This window comes from Solanum tuberosum, unplaced genomic scaffold (assembly GCF_000226075.1).
Source record: "Solanum tuberosum cultivar DM 1-3 516 R44 unplaced genomic scaffold, SolTub_3.0 scf00083, whole genome shotgun sequence".
Taxonomy (NCBI): domain Eukaryota; kingdom Viridiplantae; phylum Streptophyta; class Magnoliopsida; order Solanales; family Solanaceae; genus Solanum; species Solanum tuberosum.
This window is the reverse complement of record NW_006239015.1, coordinates 455572-476399: the sequence shown is the minus strand read 5'-3', so window position 1 is coordinate 476399 and position 20828 is coordinate 455572. Positions and strand designations below refer to the sequence as shown.

The 20828-nt window shown below is 34.0% G+C and overlaps 2 protein-coding genes across 2 annotated transcripts; both read right to left on the bottom strand.

The window, feature by feature from the left end:
* Positions 1 to 17: 17 nt before the first annotated feature.
* On the bottom strand, positions 18 to 3154 carry LOC107060606 (uncharacterized). The gene has a single exon (XM_015308655.1). The coding sequence runs from the start codon at positions 3097 to 3099 to the stop codon at positions 259 to 261; it is 2841 nt and encodes a 946-aa protein (XP_015164141.1). The 5' UTR covers positions 3100 to 3154; the 3' UTR covers positions 18 to 258.
* A 1180-nt stretch (positions 3155 to 4334) lies between these two features.
* On the bottom strand, positions 4335 to 13484 carry LOC102591333 (probable ubiquitin-conjugating enzyme E2 24). Its single transcript, XM_006346976.2, has 9 exons — positions 13022 to 13484; positions 9935 to 10770; positions 8056 to 9538; positions 7498 to 7638; positions 6894 to 7322; positions 6731 to 6794; positions 5765 to 5904; positions 5176 to 5487; positions 4335 to 4814 (listed from the first exon to the last, which is right to left on the bottom strand). The coding sequence occupies exons 3-9, from the start codon at positions 9511 to 9513 to the stop codon at positions 4578 to 4580; spliced, it is 2781 nt and encodes a 926-aa protein (XP_006347038.1). The 5' UTR covers positions 9514 to 9538; positions 9935 to 10770; positions 13022 to 13484; the 3' UTR covers positions 4335 to 4577.
* Positions 13485 to 20828: the final 7344 nt, after the last annotated feature.

Genomic DNA, 20828 nt, shown 5'->3' with positions numbered 1-20828 from the left:
GATAATATGAGGGCCAAATATACAAGTCCCACTTAGATTCAAAATGTTCATAGTGATAGTATCTGAAAGAAGAGTTAACTAACAATATATAGAAACATATAGTCTTTGCCAGATGTTCATTCTTTAGCAGGCTTAAAGTAAATACTTCATCTATACAATCTTTGACGTATAAATCGCTAGTGTTGAAAGCTAATGAAACTGGTGACAGGAGAAATGAAAGTTTCTTCAGAAATCAAGGATAAAATTTCTACAGACAGTTCATGCTTCTGTAATTGACTCGGTGCTGATTACAGGTACTTTCTCATACGTGGAGCTATCTCTACATCTTCTGGGAAGAAAACAACGGCCCCCAAATCTCTGCTGCAAGAAAACGAGAACAGCAAGCAGCAGACCCCCACAACAGATAATGATGTCCCAAGCAGTGGAATAGTAATCCATTTTCGGGTTTCCATATATGTAATCATACGACCACGCATTGCTGTGACTTCTGTAAAGATCATATACATGTGGCATTAGGCGCACAAGGGTAGTTCCTATATAGAAACCAGGGGTGAGAGCCCTCTCAGTGGTGTTGCAGAATAAATTGAACAGAATCTGAGGAAGCAAAAATCCATCCAAGATCAAACCGGCATATGATTTAAGCTCAACCCAGAAAGTTTGCTGTTGGTAATGAAAACGAGGCGACAATCGAAGCTTCAACTGGTGAGGCATTCTTGACAGATGGATAAAATAAGCAATCAATCCACCACAAATATACATTGGCAAAGACAAATACAGAACCTTTTTATCTGATATCCAGTAATTTTTGGGGCTCTCAACACCTGCTCTTGCAGACCATGTGAGTTGAAGAAGACGGAATTCCAACAAGAATGCTATCATCGTCATGATTCTAATTAAAATCTCATTTACTTCAAGCCATCCATCACTACCAAAGTAAACATTCTGCTTCTCCCGGTTGACCAAGAACAGAGCTTCAAAGTTCAGCAACAGAGGGATCATGTGTGCAAGTGTGAGTACAACTAGCATGACAACAGAGATAAATGGAAGCACAGTTGGGTTTTTTCTCACATAAAATAGCTGCAGACCCACAAAGATGCATGCAAGTGTATTGGAAATTAGAACCATGGTCATTTCCAGATCCATTCTCCACATGGAATTTTTGGCTTGGTCAATGTAGACGGAATTTGATATAAGCTCCAAGGGTTCAAAGTAAAGAGGATCAGACTTTTTCCTCAGGCACTCAATGGTACCTCTAACACCATGGGCAACTTTAGCATTCAAAGGAGGATACTGAATATTAACTAGAATTTCACAGTCTAACGAAGAATTTCTCTGTAAAATCTCACGACGTGATGAAAAATACATACAGCCAACCATGCAAAGATGTCCACTCTTCGAATCATATAATCCCTCAGCAGAAATTTCAATTGTCAAAGGAGTATGCTCATCACTGTACAAGAACTGAGATGGAGCAACAAAGTGCAGCACATAGCTTATATTGACCACAGTGCTTTGATTGTCGTTCACTTGAACAGTAGAACCAGACACATCCCGGTAAAACTTATCCCCCACAGACAATGGAGATGAATAACTGAAAATATCAATTTTTTTCCTGTTCCTCACCGTCATATCAAATCTCATATCAGATGAATGTACATCAGGATACTTCCCTCCCTTCCCTTTATAAGTCAGTGCCTTGGCACAAGACCTCGTCACATTATCAATCACAGTATACTCATATGTCAATCCATCAATTCTGTTAACCAGATTTCTTACGCTGTGCAAGACTACTTTACCATAATTACCTGACTGATTTGAGTCTTTTCTTTTCCAAATCTCCCCAACAACAACACTTCTCTCCTTCAAGGTCCATTGCTTAGGCAACCTCAAACTCAGCCTCACAACACAATCCCCCACAGAACCCTTTTCAGCTGCATCACTTCCATTGAAAATCCGGCAACCAATCATGTCAACTGTTTTTGTCTTCTCATTCCACTTCCCTTCAGCAACTATTGTTTGATTTATCAAATTAGTTGGCCGGGTGTGCACACCATCACCAAAACTTAACAAGAACCTCCCTCTTCCATTATCCCCACACTCAATAGCATTAAACCACATCGAGGTCGGCCTAAAATTTGACAAATTACCACCAAGAAAATCGCAATTCCCATTGCTACAATTACCCAAATACATCATTTCCATAGTCCCGGCACGACCTATAACTGAACACAAGCTGCTATCCTGATCTATTCCCAGCGAAACATCAGACCAATCACCAAATTCACTAAACCCATTATTCTCAACCTCTTTATCAATCAAAGTATAAACATAATTCCTCAAAGACGTACCAAATATTTCAACAGGCTTAGTATATGCATTTTTATCATTCACATCAATTCTTTCCAATGTACCATTAACCACACTATGCAAAATATCAGATGAATTCAAATAATTCAACTTAAGAACAACATTAATAGAACTTAACCTCCTCAAACCTGATCCGACCATACAAAGCTTTCCAGTACCCGAATCCCAGAAACCGGAAGCCCGAATCTCCCTCGAATTCCCGAAGCCTCCGGTAGGAAACCTTGGTGGCCGGTGATAAACTAGCCGAAGTTGCCGCCGGTGTACAAATTCACCGAAAAACTCCGGACCAATTCTTCCTGCAAACCTCAAACCACCCTCAATTTTAAATATTTTACCATTTTGGGTCGGATAAACATTCTCTGTGTAGTAATTAAGGGTTTTCGGCTTGAATTTCCCGGCATTACCAGCCGGCGCGTGTATGTACGCGTTGGTAAGAGTGAGAAAAAACGATGTAGCGTTAAAAGGGGTTAAAGTTTGGGCTAAAGGGGTGCTCGGAACGACGTCGTTACAGTATTGTGGGTATGGGATCTGAGGAAATTCAGGAGGATATGAAACTCCACCGATAACGGAGGAGTTAAGGGAAAATACGAAAATAAAGAGAATAAGATGACCATATTGGAATTTGAGAAATTGGGTTCTTGAAAAGATGGAAAGTTTGAATCTTGAACTAGGGTTTTGTAATGAAGATGGAGCTGACGAATTCTCCATTGCTATGGAGTGCTCAAGGAGCATACCGATACCGTAGAGACTTTCAATGGTTGATCAATATATATTGCAGAAAAGAATACACGTAATTCTTTTTCCTTTTTGTCTCCCCTTTTGGAATTTTCCCCCCCATAGTATTAATTGTCATTAAATTAAAAAATTCTAATGTGAAAGTAATTATGACCCACCGTCAAAGATGTGGTGAAGTGAATGTGGCTACTAGAATCGCTATCTTTCAATAGGGGGATTTTATCTGGTGCGCATTTAGAATAGTCGGACTGATATATATCGAACACTAAATGAGAAATTAAAATAAGAAAGTAATTATGGCACTACCTTGTTGTTCATGATGTAGTTGCTATATTTCTACTTTTTTTTTATATTTGAATTTGATGTACGCGAGTTGAAGGTTTTTGAAAACAATTTCTTTACTTCCACCTCCTTAGATCTCACTTATGAAATTTTATTAGATAATGAATATGTTATTGTTGTTAGTTAGGATTTGAATTTAATAGTAAATAAAAGACATTTTTTTTTTCTTTTTTTTTGCGTTTATACTAAAATGCTCGAATTAGTCGATATATTTATATAGGTGAAATGATCCAATTTCCAGTAAGATAATAGCAGGACACTTTATTGTCACCCCAAAAAGAAAGACGGCAATAACGTATAATTTCATCATTGTGCTTATATTAGATACATGTTATTTGTCATAGTCTTTTGTAGTATTATATCATAAGACACATTTACGTTTGTGTAGAGAGAAGCGTGAACAATTTTAAAAGATTGTTTATTCCAAAATATTTATCATGTTTCGTTTCTTTCGAGAATTAGTTGACATTGAACAATTTTTAAGGGAAAAATATTTTGTGATTCCTTACCTCAATTGACAAGTATTTATTATGGTTAAATTTTTGTTACGATTAAATGTTATATATACTAGAAGGTAAATTATTGTTGAAAAATTATATTGTATGTCACTATTGCCAACATGTAAAATTTTAATCTAACAAGATAAGGGGAAAAGAGAGTAGAAGCTTAGGAGTTCTCAGCCACTCTTGTGAGTTGTGACAAGGAGTAAAAGGGCATCATCCCTGTGCCCAAAGCATCTGGCGTTAGCAGGGTTGCACTCCAAAGGGTGTGATGTAGACAGTCTAACATAGTGTGAAAACAATGCATTTTTTTAAAAAAGAAGCAAAACACAAAATGGAGACCTGATATAAAACATATTGAAACAAGAAGTTCAAAACGACTGGAGAACATAGTAAACATCACTCACAAGGTTCAACCATTTATTCAAGCTTATATAATATGTTACAATTGCAATGCATATGTACACAATTATGGTTCAAATAGTCACCCCCACCCCCCTCACTCTCTCACACACACAACACACAGCTGCACACTTCAAAATTAACATAGCAACAGCCACATCAAGGCCAGTTCAAATACTGAAATTGTAGATTATTGATAAAGTTTTTATTACAGAGGTGCATAGCTTACTCTTAATCGGACAACTGACTGCAATCAATACCTTTGTCGGAAAATGCCTCCACGAGTTTAGGGTAAAGCTTGCCAAGCATAATCTTGAATCCAGTAGAGCTTCCTTTTATCGGTTCTTGGTCCTGGTTCTTGGGTTGAAATGCAGAACCAACTGGTGCGCCATCCATGTACGCCTTACAAGCCAACAAAATGTTTTTCCATTGGTTACCAAAGTGCTCTAGCACAAGTGCCTCAAAATGCTGCAGAAGAATTGACCAAGCAATTCAGAAACTTTCAGAGTAAAAGGAAAGTGCTTCTATTGTTGGAGTATAAAAAATTCTTGGTGGTAATTATAACTTTAGGTTGATTTCTCATATGGTCAATCAACTAATAGTTAATAGATCAGAAAGTCATTTTTCTTCTTGTTCCAATTTTCTTCAACAAAGAAAGTGACTTTCTGAGATAATAAGTATTAATAGAGTGAACATATGAGAAATCAACTCTTGGAATTATATGTTGCCAGAATCCAAATTCCAGTTCTTAGTCTCTTCTGTACATCTTTTATCTGAAATCTAAACATGACATGAAAAAGATTGAAAACTTCAAATATAAATCATTTACCTTGGGTGGCTTGTGGAGCAGGTATAACATGGACTTCCAGGTAACAAGGAAAGCATTTTCGTTATAGCTGACGGAGTTCTTTTCACCGTCAGCTTTACCAATCTGTGCATCATATCCAGCCTCATTGAAATAAGGCTTTTCATTGAGCACAAGAGCTTGAAGAGAGAGGAGAACTTGTAGAATCGTGGAACTTTTGGGGTTCCACACTTCGTTTCCAGAGCCTGCCCATGTGTTTAAGAGGCTAAGGCAAACCTTACCTGACTCATACAGGTTCGGATTGACACGAAGCCCGCCAGAGTGATAGTAGACCATCTGCACAATTTCATTTTTGCAAAATCTAAATAAGCTCTATCTGGAAAGTGTATGCCTGATCTTATAAAACACGAAACAGATGAATTTTACAAGTGGATGGTGGAGTTGGATAATTGGATGCCTAACAATGCGTAAGATCTAATGAATATATATGATATGACTTCAGATTCCAATTGAAGGCAAGGCTCATGTCTATCAATCAGAACATTGTGGAAATAGGCAACTACTTGTGCATCATGTTACAGATAAACACCACAAGCTATAGAGATTTACTTACAGGTGGCTCATGAGGATAGTCCGGAGGTAGGTAAATATCAAAGAAGAAGATTCCATCATGATACGGAGTCGCAGGTGCACCAATAATGGCAGCTCGAATCAAATCGGTTCTTTCCTCATAGATGCGTACATAGATAGTCTCTGTTTTAAGTTTTAATAAAGTCAGTGGGGATAAATAGCCAAAGAAATGCACTGTAAACCATATATTCAATGATAAAGTGGTTTCTTGTTGATACAATCAGATATTATGCAGCTTTATCCCAAAAAAGAAAAAAGATTTAGCACAGTCGAGTTGTGGTATATTTAGGGTCTATATCTCAGCCCCTCCCCCAAACGTTTTCCTAATTGAGCAATAATTTGTTTGTTTTTTCCAAACTTAAAGTTGGAATTTTTCAGTTGGTTGATGTTCGTACCACTTATCATCACTCGGAACTTTCTCCCTTCCTGGGTGAAAGTCATTAACTTTTAACAGCTATCAACCAACATTGAATTAAGGAGAAGGGAACTTTCGTTTTTGAGAAGGAGAAGGGAGCTTTCTTAAGAAATTGATACGTGGTGGAGGGGTCGTTACAAACAGCAAAAACTAAACAATTGGCACATAATATCAGAAACATCAAATAAAAAACTAATTTGTTGGCTGTTCTTCTTGCAAAGATCTGATGGAATAACCCACAAAATGAATTTTGAATAAAAGATCAATCATTTTGCTCTGATGCACAGATAAAACACAAAACTTGTGGACTGCCCTACCAAAGGAATTACCATTTGCCTTCAGTACATGAAATCCAGAACAACTGATATTTATCATATTCCATAAGCTACTGATGAACAATATTTCAGGTATTAAAATTCTAGTCGGTATGACTTATACTTGTCAGAAACATCAGTAGATATAGAAAACTATAGCAGAATGTAGATATCACATCATTAGACATACTTGAACAGAAAAATAGGTTGAAATTCTCACCAGGAAGATCACGTTCCAAAATGCTCCACTCTTGCTGGACCTTCTTCAGCCAACCTCTTCTCACCTGTGAAGTAATAGAAAGATTAAAGAACGGAAAAGAGAGTCGTAAAAAAGAACACTGAGCAGACATGTTCATTTGGGAAAAACAAAAAGTATTTTGAACCTGGGATAACTGGGCCTTTCCAGCACCATCTGCAAAATGGTGGTCTGAGAAATCGGTGACCACATCAAACTGTCTAAAATGTTCAGGCAGCTTGCTGGAAGATGGCAAAGCATCATCTTTTTGGCCCTCAGTTGTTTCCTGTCCTTGCTCTAGTTCCATTTCAGGTGAAGCCTTCAAGTCCTCAAATGTGGGAATTCCTGCATTCAGATGGCTAAGTTCTATGACTTCCTCCTCATCGACAATCCTTGATTTCTGGCCTTCTTCTGATATAGTTTGGTATGCACCAAACAGTGAAGTGCTCAAGGAGCCAAAAAGACTTGAGGTGATACTAGAGAAAAAGCCAATAGCAGTTCGAGAAACCAAACAGGAACCAGAATCCCACAAGCTCTCATTGCAACTTTCACTATTGCCACCAAACTTCAGCAAGCCCTGAATATAAAAAAAAAATGAACTCTGTCAAACTTTCACACAAGAAGTTGAAGAAAATAAGGATACCTAATATCTAGTGAAAATCTATGCAATATAAGCTGCCTTTTAGTGTAGATGCCAAATGATCTTGCAATCACAGCGAAGGCACAACACACAGGGAGGCAATTAGACTGACCTTTTCCTCCTCATGCTTTGAGAGTTGACTTTCATTTGAACAGATCTCCACACCTGATGGCTCAGCATTTTCAGCATTGGATGCAGTAATGGAAACAGCAGCTTCACATTTATCTATCCGGTAGATCTCAAAGGGTGCAACCTGATGAGCATATATTAATAAAGACAAGATTTGAGCCAGCTCAAGGCATAAACAAAAGATTAGGAAGAAGTTTCTCAAAATATTTTAGCCCTTGATACATTATTTGTTACTTTCAACATTTACCATGTGAACAATACTCCTTAAAAAATAAACCCTTTTGGTTACAAATTTCAAGCTCTTTCCTCTTATCAACTTTAAGCCAAAATATGTCGAATTTCAAAAATAATGTAAAAAGACAATAATCAAATGATTGTAGGAAAGCGTGAGTGCTAATGTCAATTAACAGTAAGTATCCTTTTGAATTTCCAAACAGGTTAAAAGTCATGCTCACTTTCAGCTTTGGGAAACAAAGTGACAGAAAAATAGATAGGATTTAACCCCTGAAAAATAAAAGAACAGAAAGAAGAGTTCCCTTACCATGCTTGTAACACCAGTAGCCCATTTTACTTCAATATCGCCATCTTTGAAGCCAACAATAATACCAATGCAAGATAAATGATCATATTTGGGGAAATCCAAATTATCCTTTCCAGTATCAACATTCTTAAGATCAGTGTTGCTGTCCATGCCAGTCTCAGAGAACATGTGCGTACTTAAACTCTTTCCCTCAAGACTGAAAACCTGATCCTCACAAAACTTGCAAACCGCATCACCCAAACAGTATGAGTAGTCTGGATGATCCATCAGTTCATATGCACTCACAATTTCTTCACTTTGCTCAACCCTAAAGTTATTTGGTTCATTCAAGGAATAAGTTGTCCATTTTACCTTCACAGTTCGCTCCTTTGCGTCAACGCATCTCACCACACCCCAGCGTTTTGGACTGGGAACAGATGAGTCGTCACCCATTCCCTTCTCAAGCACGAACTGCTCAGGCCAAAACTCATGAGCGTCCACAATATTGACAGGGAAAACAGAATCCGAGTCCAATCCAGTAGTCACACTTCCATCCTGCCATAAAACATCAACTTTTGTCCTTGTTTTTGAAATTACAGCAACTTGCAAAAAAGTTGAGCTCCTATTACTTTTCTGAGATGCCTTGTTTAGTTGCCTATCCTGTTCCATTGGTCCACAGGGAGGTGAGCTTTGAATACTCTTTCGCACAATGTTCTTAGAGTCAGCAACTGGAAGTACACAGCAATCTCCAAGTTGCCACTTTGCATGGGAGTAGCAAGACAACAAGGTCAATTTTTCTGAGTCCTGCAAAGTTGGAGGACTAGGCATCTTTTCACAACCAAGACTGCCACAGCCAATCCAATCTACATGCACCACTCCAGCCTCGACAGCATAAATGGTACCTTGCTCTCTTTTGCCACTTCTTACACCACATAACCAATTGGTTGACCCGGAGGCAGATACAGACTGAACTTGCACCCTTTGACCCGGATAGAAAGGATATTGGGGGTCTTCAACTAAATCAGGGGAAATGGGTGTGAGTGTTTCTGAACCTTCTGCTGAAAATTCAGACTTTGCACCATCATCAAAGAGAACTTTAATTTTATCGATAATCTTTTCAACTTTCCCTAGCCATGGGCCCATCACTACATAATCCCCAACTGAAATTGGACGTATTTTCACAACATCTTTTGAGTTAACATCTTGTATTTTGCTTCCATAAATACTTTCCAAGTCAACAATCATCTCGACGTTGACCACTTTTCCCATCTGTCCAGATGGTTCTTTTTCGGAACATACTATGTCCCCATACATGAACACCCTCTCAAAAGAGAGGAAATCATCAATCTTACCGATGCTTTCCTCAAGACTTGAAAGAATAGAACATGCATGCCCACCATACAGATATTCAACATAATCCTGATCATCATAACTGCTGCTCTCACTGAAACTGTCGAAGTCACTTAGAGATGTATCCATAATGTGGAATGTAGAGAAATATATTCTGCAATTTAAGAAATACCAATTGATAAGTCAAGAAATGAGGGTTAAAAAACCATAGTATTGGAACAAAAGTTGCAGTCAGTGATTCTTGGTGCTTAAGTAGTTCAAATAGTTTGTATAGATACAAACAACTGACTGAAAATTTGACTTGAAAGATTAACACACACTTTTAACAGTTAACATTACATTATATGCTTCATAATTATTCAGTGGCTCATATAAAGTACTGCACTATACTTGTTCAGAACCAAGAACAATTGATTTGGATGACTTGAATAGGAAAAAATGGCAATCATGATCAGCTTAACTAAGTTGAACTAAGCCAATCTCTATTGGTTTTAGACAATATAACTGAAGATAAATTACATGGACAAATAAATGATGAGTAAAGACATACCACAAAAGTCACTTCCAAATCCCTGCTGCGTGATACAAGCTTACAAATTGATATGGATCACCTGCTGATGACGAATACCAATACTGCCAACGATGACTGATGTATATTTCCAAAGATAATAAGATCTTTAGGTCAATCTGTTTTTTAAACAGAGACCAAGATAGTATCTCCAAAAGGAGATAATGCCAAAGGAGATTTGCCCTAAAGACAAACGGTGGTGGAGTCTAACAACTCCGAAATGCCAAAGGAGATTTGCCCAGAGAAACGAAATCCACTAGAAGGGTTGCGTGGAGAAGAAAGTTCCAATTAATTGTGGTCCTAGTAGAAGTGCCACTTCAGCTCTTCCTAACAGGTTGAAGAGGAAGTCCAACTTGCCAGAAATATGGATCAACTTTTTACCAACGAAGGAAGATGACACCTAGAATATAAACACGGCAAAGAACCACCAAACCTCGGAACTTACAATTTGCCAAAGGAGATTTGCCCAGCAGAGCCAATAGAGAGACGCATATGTAAATATACGCTTTGCTTAAAAGAATTTGCTCCTCTCAAAGGCCAGGGGAATTTTGCCAAAAAAAAGATTTGCCCCAAAAGAGATGTCTTGGACAGTTGAATCAACCAGAAATAGACAGATGTGTTGGCTAAAGTGCTTAAAATGCGAAAGATATATCCTTTCTTGAGTAATCTTCAGCAAAGGAAGCTTCTTAGAAAATGTTGGTTGATCTGACGGACAGAACTATCAGGAAATCCTTGCAAGAAATGTTGTAGCTTGACCGTGGAACCCAACTTTCTTCCGAGTCAAATCAAACTGAGCTGTTTCAAAATATTCATGAAACCTGAGAGCAGAATAGATATTAATTTCAACACAATGTTATTTGATATGTAAAGCAGCAAAGGACCAGTTCTGCAGTTTTCGGCCAACAGATACATAGTATGCATTGCAATAGAGACACAGCAAGAAATTCTAAGATGATAAAGGACCACTTTCTAAGTGAAACTTGCTACTCAAAGATTAATTGAGTGATGGCTGAACTTGTATGTACATTTATTCATTTAAGATGTTGTTTGAACCTACAATAAGATCAATTAAAGCTCTATAGTTAATTGCTTCAGCGTGCTTTTGTCTGACCACAATTTTTTTTTTATCTATAGCTAATTCTAAAACCCAAATCCATGACCCTTCAACACCTCAAAATGAATTGAAGACCATATAAGGATCACAGCTCTCCAGCTAACAACACTAGTAAAATCAACCACTTCAATGAGCAGGACAGATACCTCCAAACGTCATGGTACTGGGAAAATGATCATCTCATGTTTGTATTCCCAATGATCAAAATATGTTGCACAACTATTAAATAAGAATAGACCTATAATATTTCCCTTCAATAAAGGCCTCAAAGTGATGAGTTCCAAATTGAAATTTGTTGAGAAGTTTAGGTCTTCGAATTATTACATCAATGACATTAAAATATATCTCTATACTGGGATTTATTTTTCTATCTGTGTGAACACTTAGTTTGAGACTTCCAAAGAGAAGAGATTCATACAGGGTGTTTCTATCCTGGTAAACAGAAAGAGTTCAAGAAAGAGAAGATATTGTAGTTTTTCTTTATAAATGGGATCTCTTAAGATCTAAGATCTTAATAGTGGAATAAGACTCCAAGGCTTTTTCAATCATCAGTCACTGTATTATCTGTGTTTTTGTCCAGAGTCCACCTCTTTGACATTGAGTATCTACTCTAAGTGAGAGCAATGAGTTTCTTGTTCAGCTTTAACTCTGCTTTTTTCACAATTTAATCCAATTTATTAGCCTAACTTTTATTCACATCATACCACACCCTTATCCTTTCCCAGTTCATTCGTAAAACTTGAATATTTCTGTGTGCCCAAATAATATTAAGTTTCTGATTATCGATGATTTTGCTTCCTTGGGATCAGGTGTTAAGCTTTCAAATGCATTAATACATGAGAAATGTCTAAAACTCTATTATCTTCTGATTCCAGTTCTCACTTCAGAAGTAGGACGAGCCACACGCTAGTAAACAATATTTACTCCTAGATATAAAGTATATGGTGCATCTAGTTTCAACAGAGATTTTTCACTGGTTTGACAATAGCTTGTACTGCACATATCCTTGAAGACCTTAACCTGAAGACCCTCTAATTTATCCTGTCTGACGATATAGACAACATTCTAGATGTAATTCTCTGAGCCCCCATGTGTTCAGAATCAAAGTTAACGGCTACACTCAACAGTCAACATCTATCATGTGACTCCTTTTCCATTTAATTAATGGATCATCCCAAAGCATATCAAAAGTCAAACCTAATCTTATCCTTGCATACTCGTAAGCACAAACTAGAATCATCCTCCATCTAAGGAGGAAAAAAGAAGAACAAAACTAGTAAATAAAATTCTCCCAACAACTTATCAAAAAAAAATCTCCCAACAAATACAGTAATATGGAATAACTAATAAGAGGCATGTGCAATTACATTCCTTTTTCCTCCCATTTGATAGTGGTGGTGTCTGGGCTAGCTTACATGCACCTTGACTAAATGTGTTATTATTATTCTTAATCAATCTTGAGGCAGTTAGTAAAACTTTACCAAATCACGAAACAATATTTTCCCTTTTGATATCAATTTTCCTTTTCTGATGGTCATATAGACACCAGGCACAGTGGATAAAGCAAATTGCATCTCAGAATTTCATTTGGTGTTCTCTTCTTTTCACTGTCCTAAACTATCAATGAAAACAAACTTTTTCATCTCTGAATCAAAACTACAAAAAAAAAAACTTTTGAATTGAATGAAGCTGCTAGTATCCCTAAAAGTTCAATAAAATTCAAACATAAAACACACCTTCACACAAAGAACACAAATAAGAAGGAAAATTATATCTCTTTGTTCACTGCATATCACACACATAAAGAGAAGTTTCAGAAACATTTTCATCAAGGTGAACAAATACAGAGGTTAGATAATTCAAACAGCAAAAAAAGGAGAGAAAAAAAGGCAAGACAGTCTTAGGAGAAAAAGGGAAACAATATTATATAAGTAGCAAGAAGTTGAGAAAGTTACCATCTTTTTTCCCTCTTATGCTCATATCAACCAAATACACCTCTAAATGAGTAAATTGAAGCAACCCCAGAAGAGAGCCTTTGACAAAACACACTAAGCCCACTCCAACCAATCTTTTTCTCTAGCAAACTTTTTTACTTTCCAGAGAAAAATCCTTTCTTTTTCCTTCCAAACAAAAACAGTGATGACCCTCAACCAAAAAAAGCCAAGAAAAAGAAGGATTAAGGGAATTCAGAGAGGCAAATGACCTCCCTAAATTCCCATAATCCACTCATATTCAAATCTTACAAACATGGCAGCATTTAAGTTGCAAAATCACCAACCCCTTTTTCTCTAATCAACTCTCTTCCACTATGTGTGTGTTGAGTGTGAATAAAAATGAAATCTTGAATGTTAAATGGAGATTTTTGTGTAGTGTTATTACTGTTTTTCAGAGCCAAATAGGTAGAGAGGTATTAAAACCCCATATATACTTTTTATTAAGAAGAATATACCATAGTATCTACTCCTCCTTTCTTTTGTATGTATTTTCTGCCGTACAAGCTAACAGTCAGCATCTCATATTTACAAAACTATCCTCTGTGCCTGTAATAATCAATTGTCACATTGATCCCAACTTGGATTCTATTAATTAAATTAAATAATTTATCACTTTTGTTCTTTTGAAAAAGATAGTGCTGTTTTAATATATTTTAACTTTTATATGTAATGATTCTATAATTTCTAGTCTATGGCAGGTGTGAAAGACTCAAAAGAATAGTCTATCTTAATATAAGCATGACTTTCACAGTTTGAATTCCTAACTTACGGGTCATACATAATTCATCTTTGGTAAAGAGATCTATCTAAAACAACATGAAAACTTGTCACGGATGCATGATTGTCTGTTTCTCTATATCCATGATCTTCATATTTGACACTGTCATTATTGAAAATGAGTGTAGTGAAAAGGACCAAAATTTTAAGGTTTGACTATTTTCTATATATATAATTACTCTCTTTGGACTTTGTTTCAATTCATAATATTTGAAGAAATCTATTTTAAAACAAATGTCATTTTCTTATAATTAAAACTAGAATTTTTTATTTTTATTTTTTTAATAAAATAATCAATTCAAATTGTATCAGATAAATTGAGACGGATAGGAATTATTATTCAACTTATTATACTCCACATCCACTAACATCTTGTACTATCTAAGTTCTAATAACATCTTGTACTATCTCTTAAAATAGATATCAAAGTGGGATTTTGCTTTGGTGACAGAGTAAAATCTTTCTTTATTTGTAAAGGCTTGACAAATGGCATTACAAGAAGGGGTTTTCGTGATTAATAAAGTACTATATAATAATATAATTCTTTATAGACATTTCACAAAAGTCGCCATTAAAGTAAGCATACACATTTTGAAAAGAAAAAAAAAGTAGCACGACACACTCAATATTTACGAATATTCCATCATAGCTTAAGTAATAATCTAAATTTAATTCCCAATATTCCAAAATAATCTAATAAAATTAGGTTTGCACCTTCGAAGTTTGCTCTAGTCGCCTGAAGCCTTGTGAATTAATTGTGAGGGATTTAGGTTTTCATAGGCAAAGATCTGACAAATGGCAAGTAAACTCTCTCCATTTGAAAGTTTTTGGAAATGGGATAGCTATATATCTTTCAACTATCTAATTTATTAAAAATAATTAAAAGATATCCGCTCAAAAAATATCATTTAATAATTGCACCCCCCCCCCCCCCCCCCAAAAAAACACATATACTATATAATAATATAATTCTTTATAGACATTTCACAAAAGTCGCCATTAAAGTAAGCATACACATTTTGAAAAGAAAAAAAAAGTAGCACGACACACTCAATATTTACGAATATTCCATCATAGCTTAAGTAATAATCTAAATTTAATTCCCAATATTCCAAAATAATCTAATAAAATTAGGTTTGCACCTTCGAAGTTTGCTCTAGTCGCCTGAAGCCTTGTGAATTAATTGTGAGGGATTTAGGTTTTCATAGGCAAAGATCTGACAAATGGCAAGTAAACTCTCTCCATTTGAAAGTTTTTGGAAATGGGATAGCTATATATCTTTCAACTATCTAATTTATTAAAAATAATTAAAAGATATCCGCTCAAAAAATATCATTTAATAATTGCACCCCCCCCCCTCCCCCAAAAAAAAACACATATAGTACTAATATATGTTAACCCATGCGACTCTTCAATTTTGATTTCACAATTCGTGTTGAATTCTCTAAAAATATATTATTTTTAAAAAAATTGGCATGCACCTATTGATATTTTTAAGGAGTTTGAGCAACATATATAGATGCTAACACAACCAGCAAATTAAAGGATGTTGAATAAAAAACTTTATTTTTTTTCTGACAGACACACAAGTCAATAGAAATGTGGGCTTTTCATACCGGATGTGATGACATGCTAATGTTATGTCAATTAAATTTAATATGATACTTATTTCAGTAGTATGTTTTTACAAAAAAGAAGAAGATAAATGATGCATCAAATTGAGCTTACGTAAACATTCATTTGTCATATACATAAATTATATAGATTGTGGCTCAAATATTATATAATGACAAGGAAGAAATCCAAAAAGCAAATAATATAGTGCATAGGTGAATGTTCTTTATGTATGACCGTTAGATTCAATTGATTAATATAAGAAAAAAATTTCAATGCATTGATAAATGAGAAAACAAGATTTCTTGATCACTTTCAAGTTACAAATTGAAAAAAAAAAATGACATATTCAAATCTTTTAAGTATAAAATAATTTTTTTTTATAAATAACCTATAAAATCAATTCTCCCGATGGCCAAGAAATATAGCCATCCATTCAACACTACTAAGAGACGATATTACTAAAAAAAAAACAAAAGCAATCACTTTTTGCCTAGTCATAATTTTATTTTTTAAGTTAATAAGTAACACACTTTTCTTGAACAAGTTTGGTGATGATGATTCAGTGTTGGATTACAACATTTTCCACCACATATATAATCAACCAAACAAGAGTTGTCTTTATATATATTATGTAACAACTTAAAAAACATCCTAGGTTTTTTAATTCTCTCAATCTTCTAACTATATATATACATACATATGTCAAATTGTCAATGTTATAAGAATCTGCCAAGAATATTCTTTTAGAAATCACTTTTGTTTCATAATATTAGAAGCACATGCATCCTAATTTGTCTTGCTTAATAAGTTGATTCCTTCTCTATCTATCATGCAAAAAGAGGGAAATGCATTATCTACTATCACTAGCTTATAATTCACTCATATTATAACTAGGTGTGATTTAATTAGCAAGAAATGACCTCATAAGAGTGGTCTTTAATTCTTGGTCCACCTAAAAACTACCTTGCACACATTAGTTTTGCATATGAGATAGTAATTTGTGATATATTAATAAGTCAAAGACAATAAATCTGTTCAATTAACATCAAATTTTGTCTCATATGTAAACAAACATTGTGTGTGTTGCTCCGTTATTTATTAAGTCAATACAACTTAGTTTTTTGTCCAAACAATATATATACTAACAATCTATATGAATTATTCTATATACGACAATAACAACATATTCAGTGAAATTCCATTAAGTGAAATCTAAAGAGAGTAGAGTGTACGCAGACCTTAATTACCATTACATCGAGAAGAATAGAGAGACTGTTTGGGAAAGATCATCAGCTCAACTGCATATGTATTATTCTATGGAGAGATATATACATAAATTAAAGGCCAACTTAATTAACTTTTACAAGTCTCATGTGCTTACTCGACTCTTTCCAAGTTATACGAAATGATTAGGAAGGTGTTGTTAGATGATTTAATTTTTTAAAGTGATTTACTTATTTAGAAATATATATGTTGAAGTAAAGATGGATTTATTCTTTTTAAAGGTGCAAAGTTGGAATTAGATCCAAAGATAACAGTATTATGCACTAATCTTTATTGGAAAGACATTTTAACAAAGTGGAAGTTTTTTGGGGTTTGAAAATGACATTTTCCTAACTTTCAATCTATTTCCACTTCAGTAAGTCTAGCCAACTCTTCATTTTTTAATTAAAAAAAACAACTCTTTATTTATTTTTGGTGGGTTTCAAATTCAATGGTCTTAGCACTTTACATGATTGTGTTTTTTCCCTTGAATTAATCCTCTTTTTTTTTTTAATGTGTGTATTTGCATTTGGTTTTATACTTAGTTCTTATGCACATGCAGGGACCACGAATCACTAATCACCAATAAGATCTAATTACAGGCATAATTAAACACCTTTTTTTAAAATTATTATTAGAGATACATTTACAACATGGAAGTAAGTGTATACTTTTTACGATTTAATTTTTTTGTCTGATTTTGATTTATTATGGAGCTTAAGAAAGTAAAAAAAATAAAATGAATCATGTGATATTAAATTAAAGATATGTAGAATGTACCTAATATTCTTTGATCTTATGCTCTTAAATATATCACGTGAAACATTAGAATTAAAGATTTTAAGAAAATGGAGAGACATATTTTTTTAAATGAATTAAAACAAAAATTAGACAATAAATTGAAACATACGAAGTAGTAAAGGCAATATTGGGTTTTAAAGGTGTGAACATGAAATGAAGGATGATGACTCTCTTGAAGGGTTGTGACTTTGACGAAGGAATGTGACCTTTATGAAAGGTTGTGTCTTTTCTAAAGGGTTGTGACCATTTGAAAGGTTGTGCATTTTCCAAAGGGCTGTGACATTTCTGAAATGTTGTCTTTTTTTTTAAAGAGATATGACTTTTACTCTTTGTTGGCTATAAATAGAGAGACTTTCTCTCATTTTTCTGCATCGAATTCTTCCCTTCTCTTGCATACATTTCTTACAAAACAAAATCGATCAATCGTGTATGTGTGTGCGATTCGTTGCTGTTATTTTGAGTTTGTTGAAATTATTGAAATTTGAGGTGCCACAATTTTTTTAATGGTTAATCCGTTTTATCTTGGGAGGAATTAATCTACAACCTTGAGTACTTGAGGGGATTAAATTTCTTAAGGACACACAGTGGGTTCTGTAGACTCGGATTGTTCTTTGTTTTTTCTTTTCATCTTTTATTATTTTTTGGTTTGTTAATCTGAATACATGAGATAACAGACAATAGACTCAGTGGTGTAGATGGATATCCTTGGTCGAAAAATTATATTATGTATATAGAAAATTGTATGAAGTATCAAGGTCAAAAAATATTTTCAATACGTATTATATTAAATTTTGGACATCCTTAATGAAATTTATGACGGAATAGACTATTGCACGTTTATATTAGGCGGTGTGTGCGCTTTGAACTAATCAAACACTTTCTTGTATTTAAGAATGTATGTCATCCAAATCAAGAAATGTGGTGTGTCTATAATAAGTGAAAGTGGTCACAAATTTCGTAGTAATAACAGTTTTTTTAATCCATCAGATTAAGTAGAATTATAATGGCAGATAATCTAATCACCAAAAAGCAAAAAAGATACATTCAACAATCAACGGCAAATCAAACCGAACTCCAAAAGTAATTGATTTTGTGTACACAAATAAACAAGACTATTACTTGTCTGGCTAGAACGTACTTTTTTCTAACTACAGGCTACAACCATTAATTTAACGTTAGAGGTAGGGGTGTATAAAATCAAACCGAAAACTGAATTAAATCGTAAACCGAGTCAAATCGATAAAAAAAAACTCGATTAGTGGTTGGTTTGGTTTTAACTAAAAAAAACCAACCCGACATTATCTATATAATTTTAAAATTTTATTTTATACATAAAAATATTTACTTTGATATAATTTTTAAATATTTCTTATGCTTTTTCATAGTTTTTATCTTTTAATATATTATTTCAAGTTTGAAACTTAGAATTCTGAATGGTTCAATAAAGATTATAGTCCACAAATATTGATAATTATAATAAAGCTTAAATCAAAATCAAATTAATACTAATGCAAAATGAAAATCAATTCAACACTTGGGGCCCGTTTGACCATAGATTTCTCAAGTAAAACTTGGGAAATTTTTTGGCAAATATTGTTTGTCCATACACTTTCTCATTGTTTGGCAAATAACCCAAATTCCCAAACACTAGTTTTTTCTAGTATTTGGGCCAAATCTCATTATTTGGAAAGTTTTAAAAATTAAATATAACACCAAACTTTTATCTTTTACAAAACACTCTATTTATTAACACCAACCAACTCAATTAACTCTCCATCTGTCAACTAACTCAATTAATAAACTTTTCTATTATAAAGAGCATATATGTATGAATTTTCTTTAGATTGATCTTGCTTGAATTGATCTGTATGAATTAGTTCTCTTGTCTAGGTTTTAAGAGTTATGAATGATAAGAATCTTTTCTCCGTGTGTTTTATTTTATCATTTGACTGGTGCAACTAATTTTTCGGGCTTATTTTTTTAAGTTTTGTAATGTCCATTATTCCTGAAGCTGATTTTGGGATTTTCGACGACAGCTATGTGACTTCACCTTATCCGATTAACAGGGTAATATACTTCCAATCGTGTTCGTACGTCTTTCATTTTTAGTTAAAGATATGCTTTCAGATTTTGTGCACTCTAAAAAAAATTAAGTTATGCATATGAAGTGTTGTCATGTTGATGTTGTATTGTAGAAACGCAAATAAATAAATAAATCACGTGATTCAGCTGCTGATAAATGGATCGATGAAGAAACATCAATCCTTATAAGTGTCCTGCATAATGATGCGAGGAAGTCTGGATTTAAAGGTTATGCCATCAGTGGTCCACGATTGATAGAAGTTAGGAATGAGTTTTTTGAGAAAATTGGAAATCGAGATAAGTTTGATGATGAAAGTTTGAACTCGGTGAATTTTTACGTGAACACCAAAGCAGTGATGGAATATTCAGTGAATATTCAATGATGATATGGTTGTTGATGAAAATGGCAAACAATTGACTCAGGATAACAACATCACTTCATCTTCTCAATCATCTGATTTGCAAATGCAAGCTCATAGAGAAGAGATTGTTCATAGAATGTGGAAAGATTATATTAAAGAATAGTTTGAACTCTTCTGGAAGAGAAGGCAGAGGTGCTTCAGTGATTGCAATATTTATTTCCTTTTGTTTTCTTCTTCTTTTTCAAATTCATATTAGTTGTATTTTCATTATCATGATTTGTACTAGTCTATTTTAACAATGTGAATATTTACTATAATGATGCTTGTTGATTTGTTGCGGAAGTCATGAATCTTGCTACGTGACATTTCTATTTTGCTATGTAATACAAATTTATGGTTAGTTTTTGATAGTTTTAAAAACTTATGGGTATAAATCATATTTCTTTAAAAAATGAAATATGTTTCCCAAATACTATGGCCAAACACATGATGAAATTTCACCCAAATCTTCACCCAAATAATATTTGTCAAAAATATTTGGAAATCTATGGCCAAACGCTAGCTAAGAATGACCACAATATTGAATATTTGTTCTTTGATTTTACATTGGTTTAGACAATTCAAATACATAGTCTAATTTTAATTTTTTTTTAATATTTAGTCATGTAACTAATACTTATTAAACTTATTTTAGCATGATTTAGTACTTTTAAATTATGATCATTTTCATTATGACTTGTTAATTTGCAATATTTGTTTTACGTGATTTCATTATTATTATTATTATTATTATTATTTTGTTGGATATTTTAGTGTCATTGCTCATATCATATTTTGTGTTATTTTCTTAAGAAACACCTTAGATA